This window comes from Watersipora subatra, chromosome 3, assembly GCF_963576615.1.
Source record: "Watersipora subatra chromosome 3, tzWatSuba1.1, whole genome shotgun sequence".
NCBI lineage: Eukaryota > Metazoa > Bryozoa > Gymnolaemata > Cheilostomatida > Watersiporidae > Watersipora > Watersipora subatra.
In genome coordinates, this window is record NC_088710.1 from 4,467,267 (window position 1) to 4,487,684 (window position 20,418).

At 38.7% G+C, this 20,418-nt stretch overlaps 1 protein-coding gene across 1 annotated transcript in view; it reads left to right on the plus strand.

The window, feature by feature from the left end:
• LOC137390243 (ribosomal protein S6 kinase beta-2-like) overlaps positions 1-20,418 on the plus strand; it is a 34,172-nt gene that overhangs the window by 4,647 nt on the left and 9,107 nt on the right. The window contains exons 4-13 of the mRNA XM_068076568.1: positions 1,078-1,146; positions 9,539-9,610; positions 11,027-11,160; positions 13,035-13,135; positions 13,321-13,411; positions 13,903-13,993; positions 15,052-15,159; positions 15,874-16,014; positions 18,442-18,549; positions 19,128-19,243. Of these exons, the coding sequence (XP_067932669.1) occupies positions 1,078-1,146; positions 9,539-9,610; positions 11,027-11,160; positions 13,035-13,135; positions 13,321-13,411; positions 13,903-13,993; positions 15,052-15,159; positions 15,874-16,014; positions 18,442-18,549; positions 19,128-19,243 (1,031 nt within the window). The remainder of the gene's footprint in view (positions 1-1,077; positions 1,147-9,538; positions 9,611-11,026; positions 11,161-13,034; positions 13,136-13,320; positions 13,412-13,902; positions 13,994-15,051; positions 15,160-15,873; positions 16,015-18,441; positions 18,550-19,127; positions 19,244-20,418) is intronic.

Consider the following 20,418-nt stretch of genomic DNA (forward strand, 5'->3'; position numbering starts at 1 on the left):
TGAAGACACTTTTCTGTTCCAATTCATTGTTTGTTCATGTAATTCCCATTTCATGGTGCTTGAAATATCTTTAGGCTTCCTATAAATTCTTGCTTGTCAGCCATTTTTACATTGGTTTTAAGATTGACTATGTTTTGTAATTGTACAGCCTACTGACCCCCCCCCCCCTACCCCCCAGGATACATAGTTGTTAGATTTTTGGCAGGCACCATACAGGACTGGACGGATCCTTTACTAAAGCCAGTCATGTGCACTCTTGTATTGTTGAATTTATTTACAAATCTCTAGAGCTCTGTCAGGCCGTTCAATAGACACTATGTTTTTGCGATTTGCTTATCAGTTTACTTGGATTCAACGCATTTCAGTCTCTCTGTTCGCATTTTACAAACATATTTTCATTAAAGTGTTTTACTGACGATGTAAAATGTTTCTTGTATTTAATTTTCTTTAAACGAGATCAATGGCTACAGCGAAGTCGCAAAGGCTATCTAGAGGTTAGGAAACGGCTAATATTTTGCTATCATATAGATATAGCTAGTTGTAGTATCTGTTGGCAATGCAAACAGCTTTATCAGCCCAGAAAACAGACAACACGCTATTAGCAGCCTTATATACTCACTGAACACTGCCATGGGATTGGCTGCATTGTTTTCTATATTAGCTACGATGTTCCAATATCACATAGCATTTACATTGACGGCTGATAGTGCAAAGTTAACTTTAAAACTTTCGGAGATGTCTAAATTCAGCATTTGCTATTCCAAACGTAAATTTTCACTTTTTTACTACATGTTTGTTTTGATTGTTGAATGGGAGCTTTGCAATGTTCGCTAAACAAGGCTACAACTGTTGAGTTTTTGCCACCGCTAAACAAGGCTACAACTGTTGAGTTTTTGCCACGGTAAAGCTGTCACGGTTGTTGCCTACTTTATGCTGTGTAAACTTTACGTTGAACACAAGTACAGAAGCTTGTATATTGCTATACTTGCAACTGCAACACCTGGTCAACGCAACATATAGCCACATTTAGTTGTACTTTGGTTTCTACATCTCAGTTGTTCTTCCATGTTGCTGTAGGTTTTTCAAGTAAGAAAGATCACGGGCAAGGACAATGGGAGTATCTTTGCAATGAAAGTACTGAAAAAGGTAAGCTAAACTAGCGGGACAAACTGTTTTGTTGAAGGTATGGGTGATTTATACGATTCTCTCAAGTTGATACAATAAGATCCTCTCTGTTAAATCTCTGCATGAACTTGATTTTACTCCCGCATCGAGTACTCTGGTATTAACATCCCTAGCTTATTGCTTAGTATCAAGTTGAGGTTGGTCCCTAGCTTATTGCCTAGTATCAAGTTGAGGTTGGTCCCTAGCTTATTGCCTAGTATCAAGTTGAGGTTGGTCCCTAGCTTATTGCCTAGTATCAAGTTGAGGTTGGTTCCTAGCTTATTACCTAGTATCAAGTTGAGGTTGGTCTCTAGCTTATTACCTAGTATAAAGTTGAGGTTGGTCCCTAGCTTATTGCCTAGTATCAAGTTGAGGTTGGTCCCTAGCTTATTACCTAGTATCAAGTTGAGGTTGGTCCCTAGCTTATTACCTAGTATCAAGTTGAGGTTGGTCCCTAGCTTATTACCTAGTATCAAGCTGAGGTTGGTCCCTAGCTTATTGCCTAGTATCAAGTTGAGGTTGGTCCCTAGCTTATTGCCTAGTATCAAGTTGAGGTTGGTCCCTAGCTTATTGCCTAGTATAAAGTTGAGGTTGGTCCCTAGCTTATTGCCTAGTATAAAGTTGAGGTTGGTCCCTAGCTTATTACCTAGTATCAAGCTGAGGTTGGTCCCTAGCTTATTGCCTATTATCAAGTTGAGGTTGGTCCCTAGCTTATTGCCTAGTATCAAGTTGAGGTTGGTCCCTAGCTTATTGCCTAGTATCAAGTTGAGGCTGGTCCCTAGCTTATTGCCTAGTATCAAGTTGAGGTTGGTCCCTAGCTTATTACCTAGTATCAAGTTGAGGTTGGTCCCTAGCTTATTGCCTAGTATCAAGTTGAGGTTGGTCCCTAGCTTATTACCTAGTATAAAGGTGAGGTTGGTCCCTAGCTTATTGCCTAGTATCAAGTTGAGGTTGGTCCCTAGCTTATTACCTAGTATAAAGGTGAGGTTGGTCCCTAGCTTATTACCTAGTATCAAGTTGAGGTTGGCCCCTAGCTTATTGCCTAGTATAAAGTTGAGGTTGGTCCCTAGCTTATTACCTAGTATCAAGTTGAGGTTGGTCCCTAGCTTATTACCTAGTATAAAGTTGAGGTTGGTCCCTAGCTTATTACCTAGTATCAAGTTGAGGTTGGTCCCTAGCTTATTACCTAGTATAAAGTTGAGGTTGGTCCCTAGCTTATTGCCTAGTATCAAGTTGAGGTTGGTCCCTAGCTTATTACCTAGTATCAAGTTGAGGTTGGTCCCTAGCTTATTACCTAGTATAAAGGTGAGGTTGGTTCCTAGCTTATTACCTAGTATCAAGTTGAGGTTGGTCCCTAGCTTATTACCTAGTATCAAGTTGAGGTTGGTCCCTAGCTTATTACCTAGTATAAAGGTGAGGTTGGTTCCTAGCTTATTACCTAGTATCAAGTTGAGGTTGGTCCCTAGCTTATTACCTAGTATCAAGTTGAGGTTGGTCCCTAGCTTATTGCCTAGTATAAAGTTGAGGTTGGTCCCTAGCTTATTACCTAGTATCAAGTTGAGGTTGGTCCCTAGCTTATTACCTAGTATAAAGTTGAGGTTGGTCCCTAGCTTATTACCTAGTATCAAGTTGAGGTTGGTCCCTAGCTTATTGCCTAGTATCAAGTTGAGGTTGGCCCCTAGCTTATTACCTAGTATCAAGTTGAGGATGGTCCCTAGCTTATTGCCTAGTATCAAGTTGAGGTTGGTCCCTAGCTTATTACCTAGTATCAAGTTGAGGTTGGTCCCTAGCTTATTGCCTAGTATCAAGTTGAGGTTGGTCCCTAGCTTATTACCTAGTATCAAGTGGAGGTTGGTCCCTAGCTTATTGCCTAGTATCAAGTTGAGGTTGGTCCCTAGCTTATTGCCTAGTATCAAGTTGAGGTTGGTCCCTAGCTTATTACCTAGTATCAAGTTGAGGTTGGTTCCTAGCTTATTGCCTAGTATCAAGTTGAGGTTTGTTCCTAGCTTATTACCTAGTATCAAGTTGAGGTTGGTCCCTAGCTTATTACCTAGTATAAAGTTGAGGTTGGTCTCTAGCTTATTGCCTAGTATCAAGTTGAGGTTGGTCCCTAGCTTATTACCTAGTATAAAGTTGAGGTTGGTCCCTAGCTTATTACCTAGTATCAAGTTGAGGTTGGTCCCTAGCTTATTGCCTAGTATCAAGTTGAGGTTGGTCCCTAGCTTATTGCCTAGTATCAAGTTGAGGTTGGTCCCTAGCTTATTGCCTAGTATAAAGTTGAGGTTGGTCCCTAGCTTATTACCTAGTATAAAGTTGAGGTTGGTTCCTAGCTTATTACCTAGTATCAAGTTGAGGTTGGTCCCTAGCTTATTACCTAGTATCAAGTTGAGGTTGGTCCCTAGCTTATTGCCTAGTATCAAGTTGAGGTTGGTTCCTAGCTTATTACCTAGTATCAAGTTGAGGTTGGTTCCTAGCTTATTACCTAGTATCAAGTTGAGGTTGGTCCCTAGCTTATTACCTAGTATCAAGTTGAGGTTGGTCCCTAGCTTATTACCTAGTATAAAGTTGAGGTTGGTTCCTAGCTTATTACCTAGTATAAAGTTGAGGTTGGCCCCTAGCTTATTACCTAGTATCAAGTTGAGGATGGTCCCTAGCTTATTACCTAGTATCAAGTTGAGGTTGGTCCCTAGCTTATTACCTAGTATAAAGTTGAGGTTGGTTCCTAGCTTATTACCTAGTATAAAGTTGAGGTTGGCCCCTAGCTTATTGCCTAGTATCAAGTTGAGGTTGGTCCCTAGCTTATTACCTAGTATAAAGTTGAGGTTGGTCCCTAGCTTATTACCTAGTATCAAGTTGAGGTTGGTCCCTAGCTTATTGCCTAGTATCAAGTTGAGGTTGGTCCCTAGCTTATTGCCTAGTATGAAGTTGAGGTTGGTCGCTAGCTTATTACCTAGTATAAAGTTGAGGTTGGTTCCTAGCTTATTACCTAGTATCAAGTTGAGGTTGGTCCCTAGCTTATTACCTAGTATCAAGTTGAGGTTGGTCCCTAGCTTATTGCCTAGTATCAAGTTGAGGTTGGTTCCTAGCTTATTACCTAGTATCAAGTTGAGGTTGGTTCCTAGCTTATTACCTAGTATCAAGTTGAGGTTGGTCCCTAGCTTATTACCTAGTATCAAGTTGAGGTTGGTCCCTAGCTTATTACCTAGTATAAAGTTGAGGTTGGTTCCTAGCTTATTACCTAGTATAAAGTTGAGGTTGGCCCCTAGCTTATTACCTAGTATCAAGTTGAGGATGGTCCCTAGCTTATTACCTAGTATCAAGTTGAGGTTGGTCCCTAGCTTATTACCTAGTATAAAGTTGAGGTTGGTTCCTAGCTTATTACCTAGTATAAAGTTGAGGTTGGCCCCTAGCTTATTACCTAGTATCAAGTTGAGGATGGTCCCTAGCTTATTACCTAGTATCAAGTTGAGGTTGGTCCCTAGCTTATTACCTAGTATAAAGTTGAGGTTGGTCCCTAGCTTATTACCTAGTATCAAGTTGAGGTTGGTCCCTAGCTTATTACCTAGTATCAAGTGGAGGTTGGTCCCTAGCTTATTACCTAGTATAAAGTTGAGGTTGGTTCCTAGCTTATTACCTAGTATCAAGTTGAGGTTGGTCCCTAGCTTATTACCTAGTATAAAGTTGAGGTTGGTCCCTAGCTTATTGCCTAGTATCAAGTTGAGGTTGGTCCCTAGCTTATTGCCTAGTATCAAGTTGAGGTTGGTCCCTAGCTTATTACCTAGTATCAAGTTGAGGTTGGTTCCTAGCTTATTGCCTAGTATCAAGTTGAGGTTTGTTCCTAGCTTATTACCTAGTATCAAGTTGAGGTTGGTCCCTAGCTTATTACCTAGTATAAAGTTGAGGTTGGTCTCTAGCTTATTGCCTAGTATCAAGTTGAGGTTGGTCCCTAGCTTATTACCTAGTATAAAGTTGAGGTTGGTCCCTAGCTTATTACCTAGTATCAAGTTGAGGTTGGTCCCTAGCTTATTGCCTAGTATCAAGTTGAGGTTGGTCCCTAGCTTATTGCCTAGTATCAAGTTGAGGTTGGTCCCTAGCTTATTGCCTAGTATAAAGTTGAGGTTGGTCCCTAGCTTATTACCTAGTATAAAGTTGAGGTTGGTTCCTAGCTTATTACCTAGTATCAAGTTGAGGTTGGTCCCTAGCTTATTACCTAGTATCAAGTTGAGGTTGGTCCCTAGCTTATTGCCTAGTATCAAGTTGAGGTTGGTTCCTAGCTTATTACCTAGTATCAAGTTGAGGTTGGTCCCTAGCTTATTACCTAGTATCAAGTTGAGGTTGGTCCCTAGCTTATTACCTAGTATAAAGTTGAGGTTGGTCCCTAGCTTATTACCTAGTATAAAGTTGAGGTTGGTTCCTAGCTTATTACCTGGTATAAAGTTGAGGTTGGTCCCTAGCTTATTACCTAGTATAAAGTTGAGGTTGGTCCCTAGCTTATTACCTAGTATCAAGTTGAGGTTGGTCCCTAGCTTATTGCCTAGTATCAAGTTGAGGTTGGTCCCTAGCTTATTGCCTAGTATCAAGTTGAGGTTGGTTCCTAGCTTATTACCTAGTATAAAGTTGAGGTTGGTCCCTAGCTTATTACCTAGTATAAAGTTGAGGTTGGTCCCTAGCTTATTACCTAGTATCAAGTTGAGGTTGGTCCCTAGCTTATTGCCTAGTATCAAGTTGAGGTTGGTCCCTAGCTTATTACCTAGTATAAAGTTGAGGTTGGTCCCTAGCTTATTACCTAGTATCAAGTTGAGGTTGGTCCCTAGCTTATTACCTAGTATCAAGTTGAGGATGGTCCCTAGCTTATTACCTAGTATCAAGTTGAGGTTGGTCCCTAGCTTATTACCTAGTATCAAGTGGAGGTTGGTCCCTAGCTTATTACCTAGTATAAAGTTGAGGTTGGTCCCTAGCTTATTGCCTAGTATCAAGTTGAGGTTGGTCCCTAGCTTATTACCTAGTATCAAGTTGAGGTTGGTTCCTAGCTTATTACCTAGTATCAAGTTGAGGTTGGTCCCTAGCTTATTACCTAGTATCAAGTTGAGGTTGGTCCCTAGCTTATTACCTAGTATCAAGTGGAGGTTGGTCCCTAGCTTATTACCTAGTATAAAGTTGAGGTTGGTCCCTAGCTTATTGCCTAGTATCAAGTTGAGGTTGGTCCCTAGCTTATTACCTAGTATCAAGTTGAGGTTGGTCTCTAGCTTATTACCTAGTATCAAGTTGAGGTTGGTCCCTAGCTTATTACCTAGTATAAAGTTGAGGTTGGTCCCTAGCTTATTGCCTAGTATAAAGTTGAGGTTGGTCCCTAGCTTATTACCTAGTATCAAGTTGAGGTTGGTCCCTAGCTTATTACCTAGTATCAAGTTGAGGATGGTCCCTAGCTTATTGCCTAGTATAAAGTTGAGGTTGGTCTCTAGCTTATTGCCTAGTATAAAGTTGAGGTTGGTCTCTAGCTTATTGCCTAGTATCAAGTTGAGGTTGGTCTCTAGCTTATTACCTAGTATCAAGTTGAGGTTGGTCCCTAGCTTATTACCTAGTATAAAGGTGAGGTTGGTCCCTAGCTTATTACCTAGTATAAAGTTGAGGTTGGTCCCTAGCTTATTACCTAGTATCAAGTTGAGGTTGGTCCCTAGCTTATTGCCTAGTATCAAGTTGAGGTTGGTCTCTAGCTTATTACCTAGTATCAAGTTGAGGTTGGTCCCTAGCTTATTACCTAGTATCAAGTTGAGGTTGGTCCCTAGCTTATTGCCTAGTATAAAGTTGAGGTTGGTCTCTAGCTTATTGCCTAGTATCAAGTTGAGGTTGGTCTCTAGCTTATTACCTAGTATCAAGTTGAGGTTGGTCCCTAGCTTATTACCTAGTATCAAGTTGAGGTTGGTCCCTAGCTTATTACCTAGTATAAAGGTGAGGTTGGTCCCTAGCTTATTACCTAGTATAAAGTTGAGGTTGGTCCCTAGCTTATTACCTAGTATCAAGTTGAGGTTGGTCCCTAGCTTATTGCCTAGTATCAAGTTGAGGTTGGTCCCTAGCTTATTGCCTAGTATCAAGTTGAGGTTGGTCCCTAGCTTATTGCCTAGTATAAAGTTGAGGTTGGTCTCTAGCTTATTGCCTAGTATCAAGTTGAGGTTGGTCTCTAGCTTATTACCTAGTATCAAGTTGAGGTTGGTCCCTAGCTTATTACCTAGTATCAAGTTGAGGTTGGTCCCTAGCTTATTACCTAGTATAAAGGTGAGGTTGGTCCCTAGCTTATTACCTAGTATAAAGTTGAGGTTGGTCCCTAGCTTATTACCTAGTATCAAGTTGAGGTTGGTCCCTAGCTTATTGCCTAGTATCAAGTTGAGGTTGGTCCCTAGCTTATTACCTAGTATAAAGTTGAGGTTGGTCCCTAGCTTATTACCTAGTATCAAGTTGAGGTTGGTCCCTAGCTTATTACCTAGTATAAAGGTGAGGTTGGTCCCTAGCTTATTACCTAGTATAAAGTTGAGGTTGGTCCCTAGCTTATTACCTAGTATCAAGTTGAGGTTGGTCCCTAGCTTATTGCCTAGTATCAAGTTGAGGTTGGTCCCTAGCTTATTGCCTAGTATCAAGTTGAGGTTGGTCCCTAGCTTATTACCTAGTATAAAGGTGAGGTTGGTCCCTAGCTTATTACCTAGTATAAAGTTGAGGTTGGTCCCTAGCTTATTGCCTAGTATCAAGTTGAGGTTGGTCCCTAGCTTATTGCCTAGTATAAAGTTGAGGTTGGTCTCTAGCTTATTGCCTAGTATCAAGTTGGGGTTGGTCTCTAGCTTATTACCTAGTATCAAGTTGAGGTTGGTCCCTAGCTTATTACCTAGTATCAAGTTGAGGTTGGTCCCTAGCTTATTACCTAGTATAAAGGTGAGGTTGGTCCCTAGCTTATTACCTAGTATAAAGTTGAGGTTGGTCCCTAGCTTATTACCTAGTATAAAGTTGAGGTTGGTCCCTAGCTTATTGCCTAGTATCAAGTTGAGGTTGGTCCCTAGCATATTGCCTAGTATCAAGTTGAGGTTGGTCCCTAGCTTATTACCTAGTATCAAGTTGAGGTTGGTCCCTAGCTTATTACCTAGTATCAAGTTGAGGTTGGTCCCTAGCTTATTACCTAGTATAAAGTTGAGGTTGGTCCCTAGCTTATTACCTAGTATCAAGTTGAGGTTGGTCCCTAGCTTATTGCCTAGTATCAAGTTGAGATTGGGTCACCAGCAAACTTCTGCTACAGGTTTGTTAAGATGCTTTTGCTTTACCATCTATTGTTGGAGGAAAAAGTTAGGAGTGCAAAATGCTTTGATTATCAACGGTCAATTACAAAATGTTAAAAAGCATCCGACATATTAAAAAAATTGACAAAAGCATGACATTGACCGATTTGAAAGGCAAAGTTGTTTGCTACAGAAATGCGCAATAACCTTAGGAGCTTCTTTATCAAAACCTGCTGTGATTTACTTAATACTTGCAAGGAAAGTAATTAGAATCTTCAAAATGCCGTTCAAGTCTGTTCAGGTCGGATGACTCGACACACAAGTGCATTGGTTTTATCAGTAAAACTCTTAAGTGTTATTTCTAGTGTGAATATGTTAATGCTTTAATATCTCATTAGGGTAATTATGTTGTTTTGAATCTGCAAACCTATCAAGGACAATAGAAAAATGGCCATTCGATATTGAAGCATAATTTGTTAGTAGTGTATTTTAAATATTGACCTATTGCTGGTCTTTGGTAGAAAAGTCCTGCTCATGAAATGCAAGAGCTAATTGTTTGTGATTTACCGTATAGCTGGTGAATCTGGTACACACGATATCAGAAATGTTGGTAACAGCCATAATAGTGCTCTTGATTATTTAGACATGATCGATTATTTAGACGAGATGTGATAAGGTGGTATGACATCTGTGACTGTGATATGGTGTTCCGCGCAAAAAGTTAATCTATTTCACTTTTATTGTGACCATAAAGGGAAAGTTAGTGATACCAAAGTCAAAAATTGAGCTCCAGCAGTCTGTCATGGTTTTGCTGGTTCATGCCGTTTCAAATATACTTATTTTAAGTCAGTTTTTTTATCTCTCTATTACTTTGAATAGAAGACATTAATTGATAACAAATCGTGGATTTGTTAGCTTGTATGTAATCAACTCAACTCGTCGATGCTTCTTCAGGAGCAGTATGGCAGCCATTTTCTCACCGCATACTTCAACTCATTGCGTCGCATTCCACTTGGCATGATTGAAATTCATGTACAAAGAGAATTACCATTGTTGGAGTTAACGATATCCGCTGATTAGCTGGTCAGAAGTATAACATTCACTCTTCCTTCTAGGCAACTATAATGAGGAATGCTAAAGACACAGCTCACACCAAGGCTGAGAGAAACATTCTTGAGGGTGTCAAGGTGGGTATCTTTCTTCTATCCATTCATGTACTTACTTGACCTTTGCCATTGTTCTCTTGCCACCACAGGCTTAACATTTCGTACTTATCTAATATATATTATATACATCATTACATAATTATCTAATATTACATAATATATGACTTAGTACCTTACTATAATCAGCTCTTCTGATATTAATCCTTTCCAGCTATGTGGCCCTTTCTCTAACCAAATTGTTTCCTTTGTGTCCTCCTGGTCAGTATAAGAAAGTGCCGTGGCAGATCATTTGGTTGCCTAAAGGACTGGCTGCATACACCAATGAACTGCATGGTCGACAAGTAGTGCAGCTATTTGCTATGACTACACGAACCATCACTGCTAAACAACGAAACGTCTCCACAAGTAGACTGACCAATGAGAGAATTGGTTTCAGTCATGTGAAGGTCATGATGGTCGTGTTGGATTTTCCGTTACTGTTCCTGAAACCTCGTCATCCTTTGCATTTATTTGTACAGTGTATTTTGATCAAAGAAAAAACCTTAGTCTGAGAGTGGAAACAGGCAGGTACAAAAGTATTTTCGGTTGATGACGTTAACAAACTATAGAAAAATTGTGTTTCAACAGATTTATTCACCTAAAGAACAATTTGAAAAGTTTCCTGAACAGTTCCAATTTGTAGTTATGTCGGCCATTTATCTGTTACTAGTGAGAACGTCTTTGTCTATATATAAGTGCTAAGCCCATAATTGTTGTCAGAATTGTTCGAAAGTGAATTTTTGATGAAACGATCATGCAATGGAAATAACTTGATGAACTTGAGAATATGTTCATTAGAGTCAACTATTTCAGTCGCAGATGTGTTGGTTTTATCTTTACCAATTTTTAATAACGTGTTTGCTCAAAGACAACGCATCAGCAACACATTTTCGACGTGTTGACTGCAAATGTCTTATTCCATCGGCGTCTGTTCCTGTTTTCTGTTTTTTTCTGTTTGCTGCGTTCCTGTCGGCCTGCTTCTTGACCTTTTCTCTACATTACATTTGCAACGTGTTTTTACGACGCTGGCTAAGCTTTTGCTAGCCTGTGTTAAACAGTTTTTGGTGCAAACATTGGCAATGTTGATTTAATCAACAACATCGTTGCTTTTATACATATTCCCTGCTGACATTACATTTTCCAGTTGTTGTACATGCCAACTGGTTGCTTTTGATAATTTGAGAAGAGGTCTTATTAGGCTATCTTCAGTATGTTTTATATAAAAAGAAGCGCAGGGGTATTGCAAGAAGCCCTGCAATCATACGATACGCCTGTGCATCTTTTTGTATGAAACAAGCTGAAAATAGGCTAATAAGACCTATTCTCATCTATTGATTATCCAAAGCAACAAGTTCTAAAATCCAAAGCCATGCAATCATACATTTTTTTTACTTGCAGAATCCTTTTATCGTTGATCTGATCTACGCATTCCAAACAGGGGGAAAGCTTTATCTCATCCTGGAGTACCTGCCTGGTGGTGAACTTTTCATGCAACTCGAGAGGGAAGGCATCTTTATGGAAGACACTGCTTGGTAATGACCTCTCACTACCCAAATATTACACATTTCCTGTTCATTGACGCCTGCTTCGCTTCTGTCGTGTCAACCTCTTGTCGTCAGCTGCTTTCCAGACTTGAGGGAGGGGATGTACTATAGATTGAATGTTGTTAGAGACCAAGGGGTGTTTCAGGGGTGAATGTCTGCGAATTAAGGTTTGAACAAAAGGCTGGTCAGCTTTGGTATACTTATCAATATGAATAGCTCGCACTGTGAACTCTGCTGTGCAACTAGTTCAGTGAACTGTCTGTAAGACAAGCCAGTTCTTAAGTCTAATTATGTGTTCCTTTGGTGAAACGAGAAGGCAGTTAGCTGCTCTTTTGCTATTATAGAGAAGATAATTACATCTTTGACAACTATAAGTTTTCTCCATAAGACTGTGGACACTAAGTCAAAGGGTTGTGGGAGGGTTGTCTAGAAAATTTAAACAGGCATATCAAAATTGCAACATAAATTATAAAGATTATTGGTATATGCTTTCTCACACCTGCTGGCATCAGCTGGCATCATCGCTTAACTTTACCTGCCCTAGAAACAAACTTAGTTACATCACAATGTTGGTCTGGGGGCGAAGTGTATAGTCATCATTTCTATGACTCATCCTTGACGTGTCTAGAATAGTTCAACACTGTTGGATTTTAGGGAAAATACTTAGTAGCCCAATGTAACTTTTGTAACTGGTTTTTATAGTAACAAAAGCATACTATCTTTCCTGTTCTATCACTTATTCTCATGGCCTGGAACACTGCTAAGACTCATTCCGATATTGAACATTGTTCTTTTAATACAATGTTGTGTGAAATAAACTGGACCTTTTGTTTGAAACCTAAAATTCTTTTATAGCATTGTTATACATTGTGAATTTAGTCAACAGCCATAAATTATATGTTCAGTTAATCCTCATTTTGTCCTGATTTTATATATGTAAACCAAACGGCTGTAAACCGAACGGCTGTAAACCGAACGGCTGTAAACCGAACGGCTGTAAACCGAACGGCTGTAAACCGAACGGCTGTAAACCGAACGGCTGTAAACCGAACGGCTGTAAACCGAACGGCTGTAAACCGAACGGCTGTAAACCGAACGGCTGTAAACCGAACGGCTGTAAACCGAACGGCTGTAAACCAAACAGCTGTAAACTTGTATTTGATTATGTAGGCTAAATTCTGAACATTTCACTTTTTTATTGATCAAAAATAACATACGTGCTTATTTTAAGTTGTATACATGCATACAACTGTTTGATTTACATATTTAAAGTCAGGACAAAATAAGGATTCATTTTATAACTTATATTTTAAAACTAATTTTATATAATTTATGACTATTGACGAATTTCACAAGGAGTCATAAGGTGGTGAATGAGAATATTAGTTTTCCAACAAAGAGGTCCAGCTTATTTATCATCTCTAATAGTGCTTGTTTGTTGAGTTTATTAACACTGGTAAGGTTATAGAGTAGTATGGTTATATGGTTAATATTTGTAAAGTAGTTTTGAGGCACAATGTGTTAGAGGCTCATAGTGTGTTATACAAGACTACTTCTAGTGACTCTCTAAGTTGACATTTTCTTGTAAGGCTGAAGTTTATACACGGCTGAAATCACGCATACTTGCACTATTCTTTTTAATTTTAAAACGTTCGGCACAAAAATTTTGTGCATGAAGAAGCTATCTCTAGTTTGAAGAGGGTGAACATGTTTGAAATTAAATTTCACATAGCCTGTATGGTTATGATTTTACCATTTCAAGCATTTCATGCTTAATTCATAACATGTATGTATAGTGCTTCGAGTATTGTACATGGTTTTTTTCTTATATTTGTCTGCTCTACAAGTTGTTTCTGTTGCAGCTTCTTTCTAGCTGAAATCACTCTGGCAATAGAGCATCTTCACAGTCAAGGCATTATATACAGAGATCTTAAACCAGAAAATATTCTGCTCACAACCCAAGGTAGGACGACTCCTTATTCACTGGCTCTGTCAAGGGGAAGTAAATCCTCAGAAGGTCCCTTTTCCATGCTAACTATTTGCATCTAGCCAATCCTAGATTGTGTGGACAAACTGACATGCAGCCTTTTGGGAGTTATCACGTTTTTCATATGTGTCAATGGTTCGGCGTAGCTTCTTGTCTTACAGGACACATCAAACTGACCGACTTTGGTTTATGCAAGGAATCCATAGACGAAGGACTTATGACTCACACATTCTGTGGAACCATCGAATATATGTACGTATCTATGGGTCTATTGGTATGAGTATGTCATATACTTTTATGTGTCTGTGAACCAATAGCAGAAAAATGGATTACATAAATCTCTGATGTAAGCGTAATATGTCTCAATTGTCATGAGTAGAACATTAGGTATGTGAAACCGTAAAGCACAGACTCTTTGTCTATTGACGGATACTAATAATAAGACATAATACATTGTATTTATCGCTGGTCAAATACATGAAACCATTAAAACGATGTTTCCCTAGTGTGTTTCGTTTGTGTTAATGCTTCTGATAAGAATACAGTTGTGTGAAAATGCGTTTCTTTATTAAATATGCACATATGTATCTGCACCTGTGGAAAGAGGATATTGAAGGTATGTGTATTTCTGTGCATAGGTAGTTATAGATGTTGTATATTGAACTATTATAGATGAAGGGAATGCATTTACCAAACAGATATCTGTAACAATGTTTGTGGAGGGGTCTGGTATGTAACTGCAGGGCACCTGAGATTCTCACACGGACAGGGCACGGGAAGGCGGTTGATTGGTGGAGTCTAGGTGCACTGATGTATGACATGCTGACAGGGGCAGTAAGTAGCAACACTACATACTGAAATGTCATTATTGTATTTCCTTCTTTGGAAAAATGATCAGACTGTTTCTTCTTTTTCATATATTTACTTTTGCGGAACAACTTTTTTGACTTTTTGACTGCAATTAATCCTTTCACTGCCATCTTCAAGTATGTACAAATTTAGCTTGCGGCCTACAGCCAGCCATTTTACTGCAAATTGCTGATGTTTCTGCATATGTGTACAGCGTTTTCAATTTCTAACCCTATCTAGAACATGTTTGTTACATATTTTATGTTGCCAACATGTTAACAAACAGAAATATGCAAAATTTCCAATGTATCCATATTATGTGTATTGTTATGTAAAGCTATGATCACTACGAAGCTATAACGATCCTCTACAATATTCCTTACTCTTACAAAACGATCTTTTACCACCATCAGAGTCAGTGCTGTCACTTTTATTATCCGAGTATTTAATCAAGTCTGAATTGGCTATAATGTCATCAACAAAAGCTATTCTTTTTCTAACATGGGAGGTGCTTGAGGTGAACTACCCTAGTGCCTCAGCATCCTCATGAGCTACCCTAGTACCTCATGGGAGGTGCTTGCGGAAGCCATACTACAATTAAAAAGTTTGATCCTCCGAAAAAGAAGGTTTGTTTTTGACTCGTAATTTTCTGATCCAAGATTATAATTTGTTATATGACTATAGGCTAATTTTTTAGAGAAATATTCAGACATCACTCTCAACGCCTTAAAAATACTAATGATTGTTGGTTATGTTGTCATGAATCATTAATATTCAGTTACTACGCAATCACTAACTATCGTAAAAATGCGTCCACAGCAGTCGATCATAGATTCGCATGAAGTCGCATAGAGCAATGAAAGGGTTAAAGGCAACTATAAACTGAGAAATCACTTTGCTATTGACATGTGATTATTTGTTATTGTAAATTGGAGTTGTCCTTTCTTTGTAGTGTTTATAACCTGAGGAAACAATTTAAAATATTTACCAACTAAAACTTAGGGAATTGTTGACATTTGCTAGCCATTACATTTTACTTGTAGCCTCCATTCACTGCTGAAAACAGGAAAAAAACTATAGACAAAATTCTTCGTGCTAAACTCAACTTACCTCCTTACCTTAGCAATGAAGCTCGCAGTCTAATCAAGAAGGTAGGACAATATTCTTTGTCGCCGCTGACGTTGCTGTTCTCTCGTCAGCACCGTTGTCTCTCCATTGCTTTTCAAGTGTAATTATAGCAGAAAAGGTTAGGCATCAACAGATATCTAAACGGATGTAAAGGCGCCATGGATGTATCATCCTAATGCTTAGATAAGTTTTACACACTAATGCCAACTCTTCTTTGTAAAGCAAGCGTTTCAAATAAGTTTTGGCTGGTTTTCTTTTATCCAAAAATATGGTTGGATGAAATGTAGGGTGTTGAGGCAATAGCTCTTTTGGTATCTTCGTTAGCTAACAAATATGTGTCCAACAAATATTGATATCCACTGAAGGTGCTCATGCCGGTTAAGTGTTTATAAAATATCAAAAGTGTTAGATGTTCTTGTGCTCATAAATCGTGACATGTTAGAGATAATCCATGTACGGTTTACATTGCTTTATAGCTTATATCCAAATGAAGTTTTTAACAACGCAAAAAGCCAATGACATCATCTTTCTGACTTTCTATGTTGTTTAGCAAAGCTAGTTTGTAGACAGTGTAGACAGTAGCACTCATCTGGTATCTTTTTTGAGATTTACTAGTTGACATAGCTGGCAGTATAACACACATTTCACTGTCACATTGCTTGTCACTTAGCTTTCTGTGCAGCCAAAAACTAAGTTCCATAGCGTGTCACTCCATTTCCTATTTATTGCATATGTAGCTACTGAAGAAGAACGTAACTGAAAGACTCGGTGCTGGAGTGGATGACAGCGCAGCCATCAAGAACCACCTATTTTTTAGACACATCAACTGGACAGACTGTAGGAACCTTAAGCTAGAACCTCCCTTCAAACCCAACATTGTATGTTGTCATACTATATCACTTCCTTATCTTCCTTGTATGTGAAGCTTATTAGATGACGTTCACTGCATGACACGCAGGCTCAATCTGACTCATTCTGTAGTGTCTAAGATGCGCGCAGAGAGTAGGTTCCAGTGTCCTTCCATTTGTGATACGAGTGCTTGTAATGTCAGGAATTATTTCTGGGATGGTAAGGCCAGAAATGTCACTAATATGAAGCTTTACATGTCCCAATTTAAGCAAGATTGCTGCTTATTCATCCATTAATTGTTTTCTGTGATGTATTGACAAGTCAGTATGGACAGTGGTATATTGTTTAGGGATGGTGCCGCCCATGAATTGACAGTTTTCGAGAGACTAACAAACAAAATAAAATGTTACTGTTAGTTTTCTATGGTGCTAATTATATTTGTAGTGTTGTTCTTTGACTCTAAACCTCCAGTTAATCATTTTAACCATTCTTGGAATTGATGTCGCAATTGCCACTTGCCGAATTTGTTTGTGAATCCTTATGTTGTTATCAGATGTGTCGCTAAGGTCAAATGGTGATGGGGAAGCTAGTTTAGTTTATTTCTCCTCCCTTATCAGCAGACAACCATTTTTAACGACAGATGAGTAATCGTGAGACACGTCAGCGGTGTAGCAGTATAAGCTTCCTTTTCACCGGTGTCATCACTTCCTCTTCTCGCATACCCTTTCGGTCCTCTCCTCATCATTTCGCCGTATTAGCCCCTTCTGATCATTCCAAATCTTGCCAACTCTTTTCTCCTTGTAGCTCTCACTTTTTTTTATAGTTTTTTGGTTTCTCAGCCCTGTGGTTTTCGTGTATGATGTCATGTCCATCAACATTCCTAGTACCGAGGCTGATTTGTGTTGTAAATCAATGAATGAAGAAGGCTAAGGTTGTGCCAGTGTTAAGGCTTCAGTGCATTTAATCTCCTTGGTTCTGATTAAACTGCCGGTTTTTCAACTCAAATATTTGTAAATGAATTAGATTCATTATTCAAGTCAGCCATGCAGAGTCCTCATGCTTGCCATCATTCTACTCCGGATCATTTTGTAGAACTTTCATGACCTGATTATCGTACTATTTGAAAAGTTAATAGTTTCTAAATATTGATCAGGAAGTAGTGAGTCAATGAATTTTGCAGTCCCTAAAGTTTGTAGCGATAATGTTTTTAACCCTTTGGCAGGGGAAACGACCAGAATGTCGTTTATCGGTTGCGTGGGGAAACGACATTTATGTCTATTCGGTAGACGTTTATAAAGCTGTCGCCTAGTAGCGTTAAACAATCAACCAATCTAACAATCAACAGGATATCGGTCGATGATTTACAATATGAAACGATTATCTGAGAGGCGTTGCTTTGTGCTAAAAGCTAAACAAGTCGCGCCTCCTTGGAAAAGAATAAAAGTTGGAAAAACCAGTCAACATCGGCTCGACTTTCTAAACGGTAAAATAAAAGATTTCTTGATCCTGCGATCGTTAGTGATTTTTTGTCTGATCAGAATAAAAATAATTCAAATGATGGAAGTGATGTAAACTTTTTTGGTCTTTTAATATACTTGTAATATACAGAGAAAACGATCGTTATGGTGGCTCGCACGGTTACGTTCTAGCGTTTGACTCTACCGAAAAAAATTGCTTCCAAGCATTTTATACATGGGCAATTGCTCATGGTTGTATTTTTTTGAGTAGTACATATGTGAATGAATGTATATGTACAAAAATTTATGTTCATAGAAGTAAGTTTAAGATTTGAGCTATGCATGTTCATAAAATATTGATTTTATTGAAATTTCGAAAATAAAGTACATGAGTTTCGGTTGTTTTTGGGGGGCTAATACCTGGTCAAAGGGTTAAGCAACAGTAATGATACTAGGAAAATATATATTTACACCTACTACTGTTTTAATAACGGTTGTATAAACTTGTTTTTGTCTTGTCGGCAGCGTTCTTCTCTGGTCATACATAATAGAATAATCATCATATAATAATATATATATACATACATATACATAATATACATCAAGCGAATAATTGTGCCTGGCTTCCATTGTTCTGCAGGTGAAGATGATGAGCTTAGAATTTTGATTATGCAAGTTTCGTTTGTTGCATCTCCTTGTAATTTCTCATTTGTCGCAGATACAATCAACCTGCGGTACTCTTTTGTCTCCTTCCTTTCCAGCCCTCTATCATCACCTTTTCACCTCTTTCCTATCTTCCCATTCTCTAATTTTTTAAATCATATATTTTGTCTCTCCGTCCAGTATTGGTCTCCACACTCTATGCTCGCTCTATGTTCCCGTCTATTTATCCTATGTCCTAGTAGTCCGCTTCTACATTCATTCATCTTCTGCAAGCTCTTCCGATCAGTCATTTCAAGCGAAATGTCACGGTCTGGTCTAGTATGATTATTTATGCAGACTAGTGAGGAAGACGTGAGCCAGTTTGATACTAAGTTCACCCGACAGACGCCAGTCGATTCGCCTGATGACAACATGCTTAGCGAAAGTGCCAATGCTGTGTTTCTGGTGAGTTTACCCGTCTATCTCAAGCTTCGTACACATTCCTGTCAGTTTCTTGTGCTGGTTTCTTCCGGCATTTATTCAGGGTTATTATGGGCCTGCCACGGTTTTGTGTCTTACAACGTGTTGTTCAATATTTGAAATGCAATGATTTCTTTGAAATATTTCACAACCAGAGCAAGAATGACAATGAACCAAAATGTGATATGCTAATTAAAGCCAAGTACCAGAGGTTGTCTTGGACTAAGAATGTGTCTAGACACTGTGCCTAAAACCAGCATGTTTGAGTTGACAAGGCAATTCTATGTAGACAGTTTCTATCCATTGTTGTCATCTCATCATTCGATCTTTCCTATTTTGTCAAGAGAGGGTAATTAAATCACTTTTTGAAATGTATATTTGTTCTTGTGTTTTTATTTTGCAAGTAATGGTAGTCGTAAGGCATTTTATTACGAGAATGATGGAGCTACATACACAGACCTGGACTTACCATCACATTCTGGTCGCTTTCTCTGTTCACTCCTCTCAATTTGTATTTTCCTGAGCTACTCTATAAATGGATTAAATGGAAGTGGTATTTGTAGGGCTTTACTTATATAGCCCCATCTGTCTTACAAGAGATTCATAGTCAACCTTGGATTTCCTCAAAAGAGATGAGGTCTCCCCGCAAGGGCCTCCTCAGTCCGCGCTCAGCTATGAGGTATGATTTTTTGAATGCCGCATCATTATGTCTGACTACAACTATTTAGAATATTTAGTTACACTAGTGATATGAGTCATTTGTTCATGTTAGCGTAATAGGATTTATCAGATAAGAAGCTACAGCATCATCTGTATCCAGCGATGAGCAGTCGGGTTGGCCGTACCGGTGCGCCGATTCCTAATAATTGTAAGCAACGATTCCACTCAAGATAGATAACGCTGTTTAAATCGTTACTAGTTGATCTTCATCGGCTTGTTCATATTTAGCTGGTTGATGACTTAGAAATCTTTATACCTTATCTCCTGGAAAATATGTCACATCGTAGCTGTGAAAGCTGTTAAAATGAAATTTTGTATTGAAAACACTTAGTTCTTATGATTGTGCCAAGTCGAGCTATTTTCAGTGAATTGTTTTCATGTCAAATCAATTTGGACCACACGTTTGTGGAGTCTTGCGCCTAATTCATAGCCAAGCCTTTACTGCTACCCTTGCCTTGTTCTGAGTTGCCAAGCATGTGTTGAAAAAATGTTGCCATACTTGTCTGCCATTTCATAGTAAAAGAAATTCCATTTTGCATAAACTTGTTTGATGTGGGGTTTTAAGTCAAAGGCTATTACTTGCCTTTCTTGTTACTGATTACTTGTTAGCTCACTAATTATACTGGGTTAATTTTACAAAAATTGAAGCCTCAACATGCGGTCGTGCAACCTAAAGATGGTCTTCAACAGAAACCAGTTAAAGAAGGCTTGACAGCTGCCGTGTATGCATTTTGGGGCTCACCATTGGGCAAACAGCTATTTTATTCAGTAGTGATTTTCTCTTAGAGTAATTGATAGTATATAGGACAACGGCCAATGCAAATTATCTCCAATGCAAATTATCTCCATTTCAGTTATGTAGCCGACTTTCTACTAGTGTAGCCAAACGAACTTAATGCTAGGGGGTACATTGTTACATCGTCCTTTTTTTGTTTGAGGATTTTGTAGAACTTGGTTTAAGATGGCCTAAGACTTGTCACCAAAATTATATCGGATAATATATTGCCATATCATAGTACAACAATAATTATGCATGCATTCTTGTCGTACTTAATTGCTTGGGAATATATTTCAAAGGAGTTTGTTTCTGCTACCCGCTGCCACCTCTCAATATGAGCAATATTGATCATATAT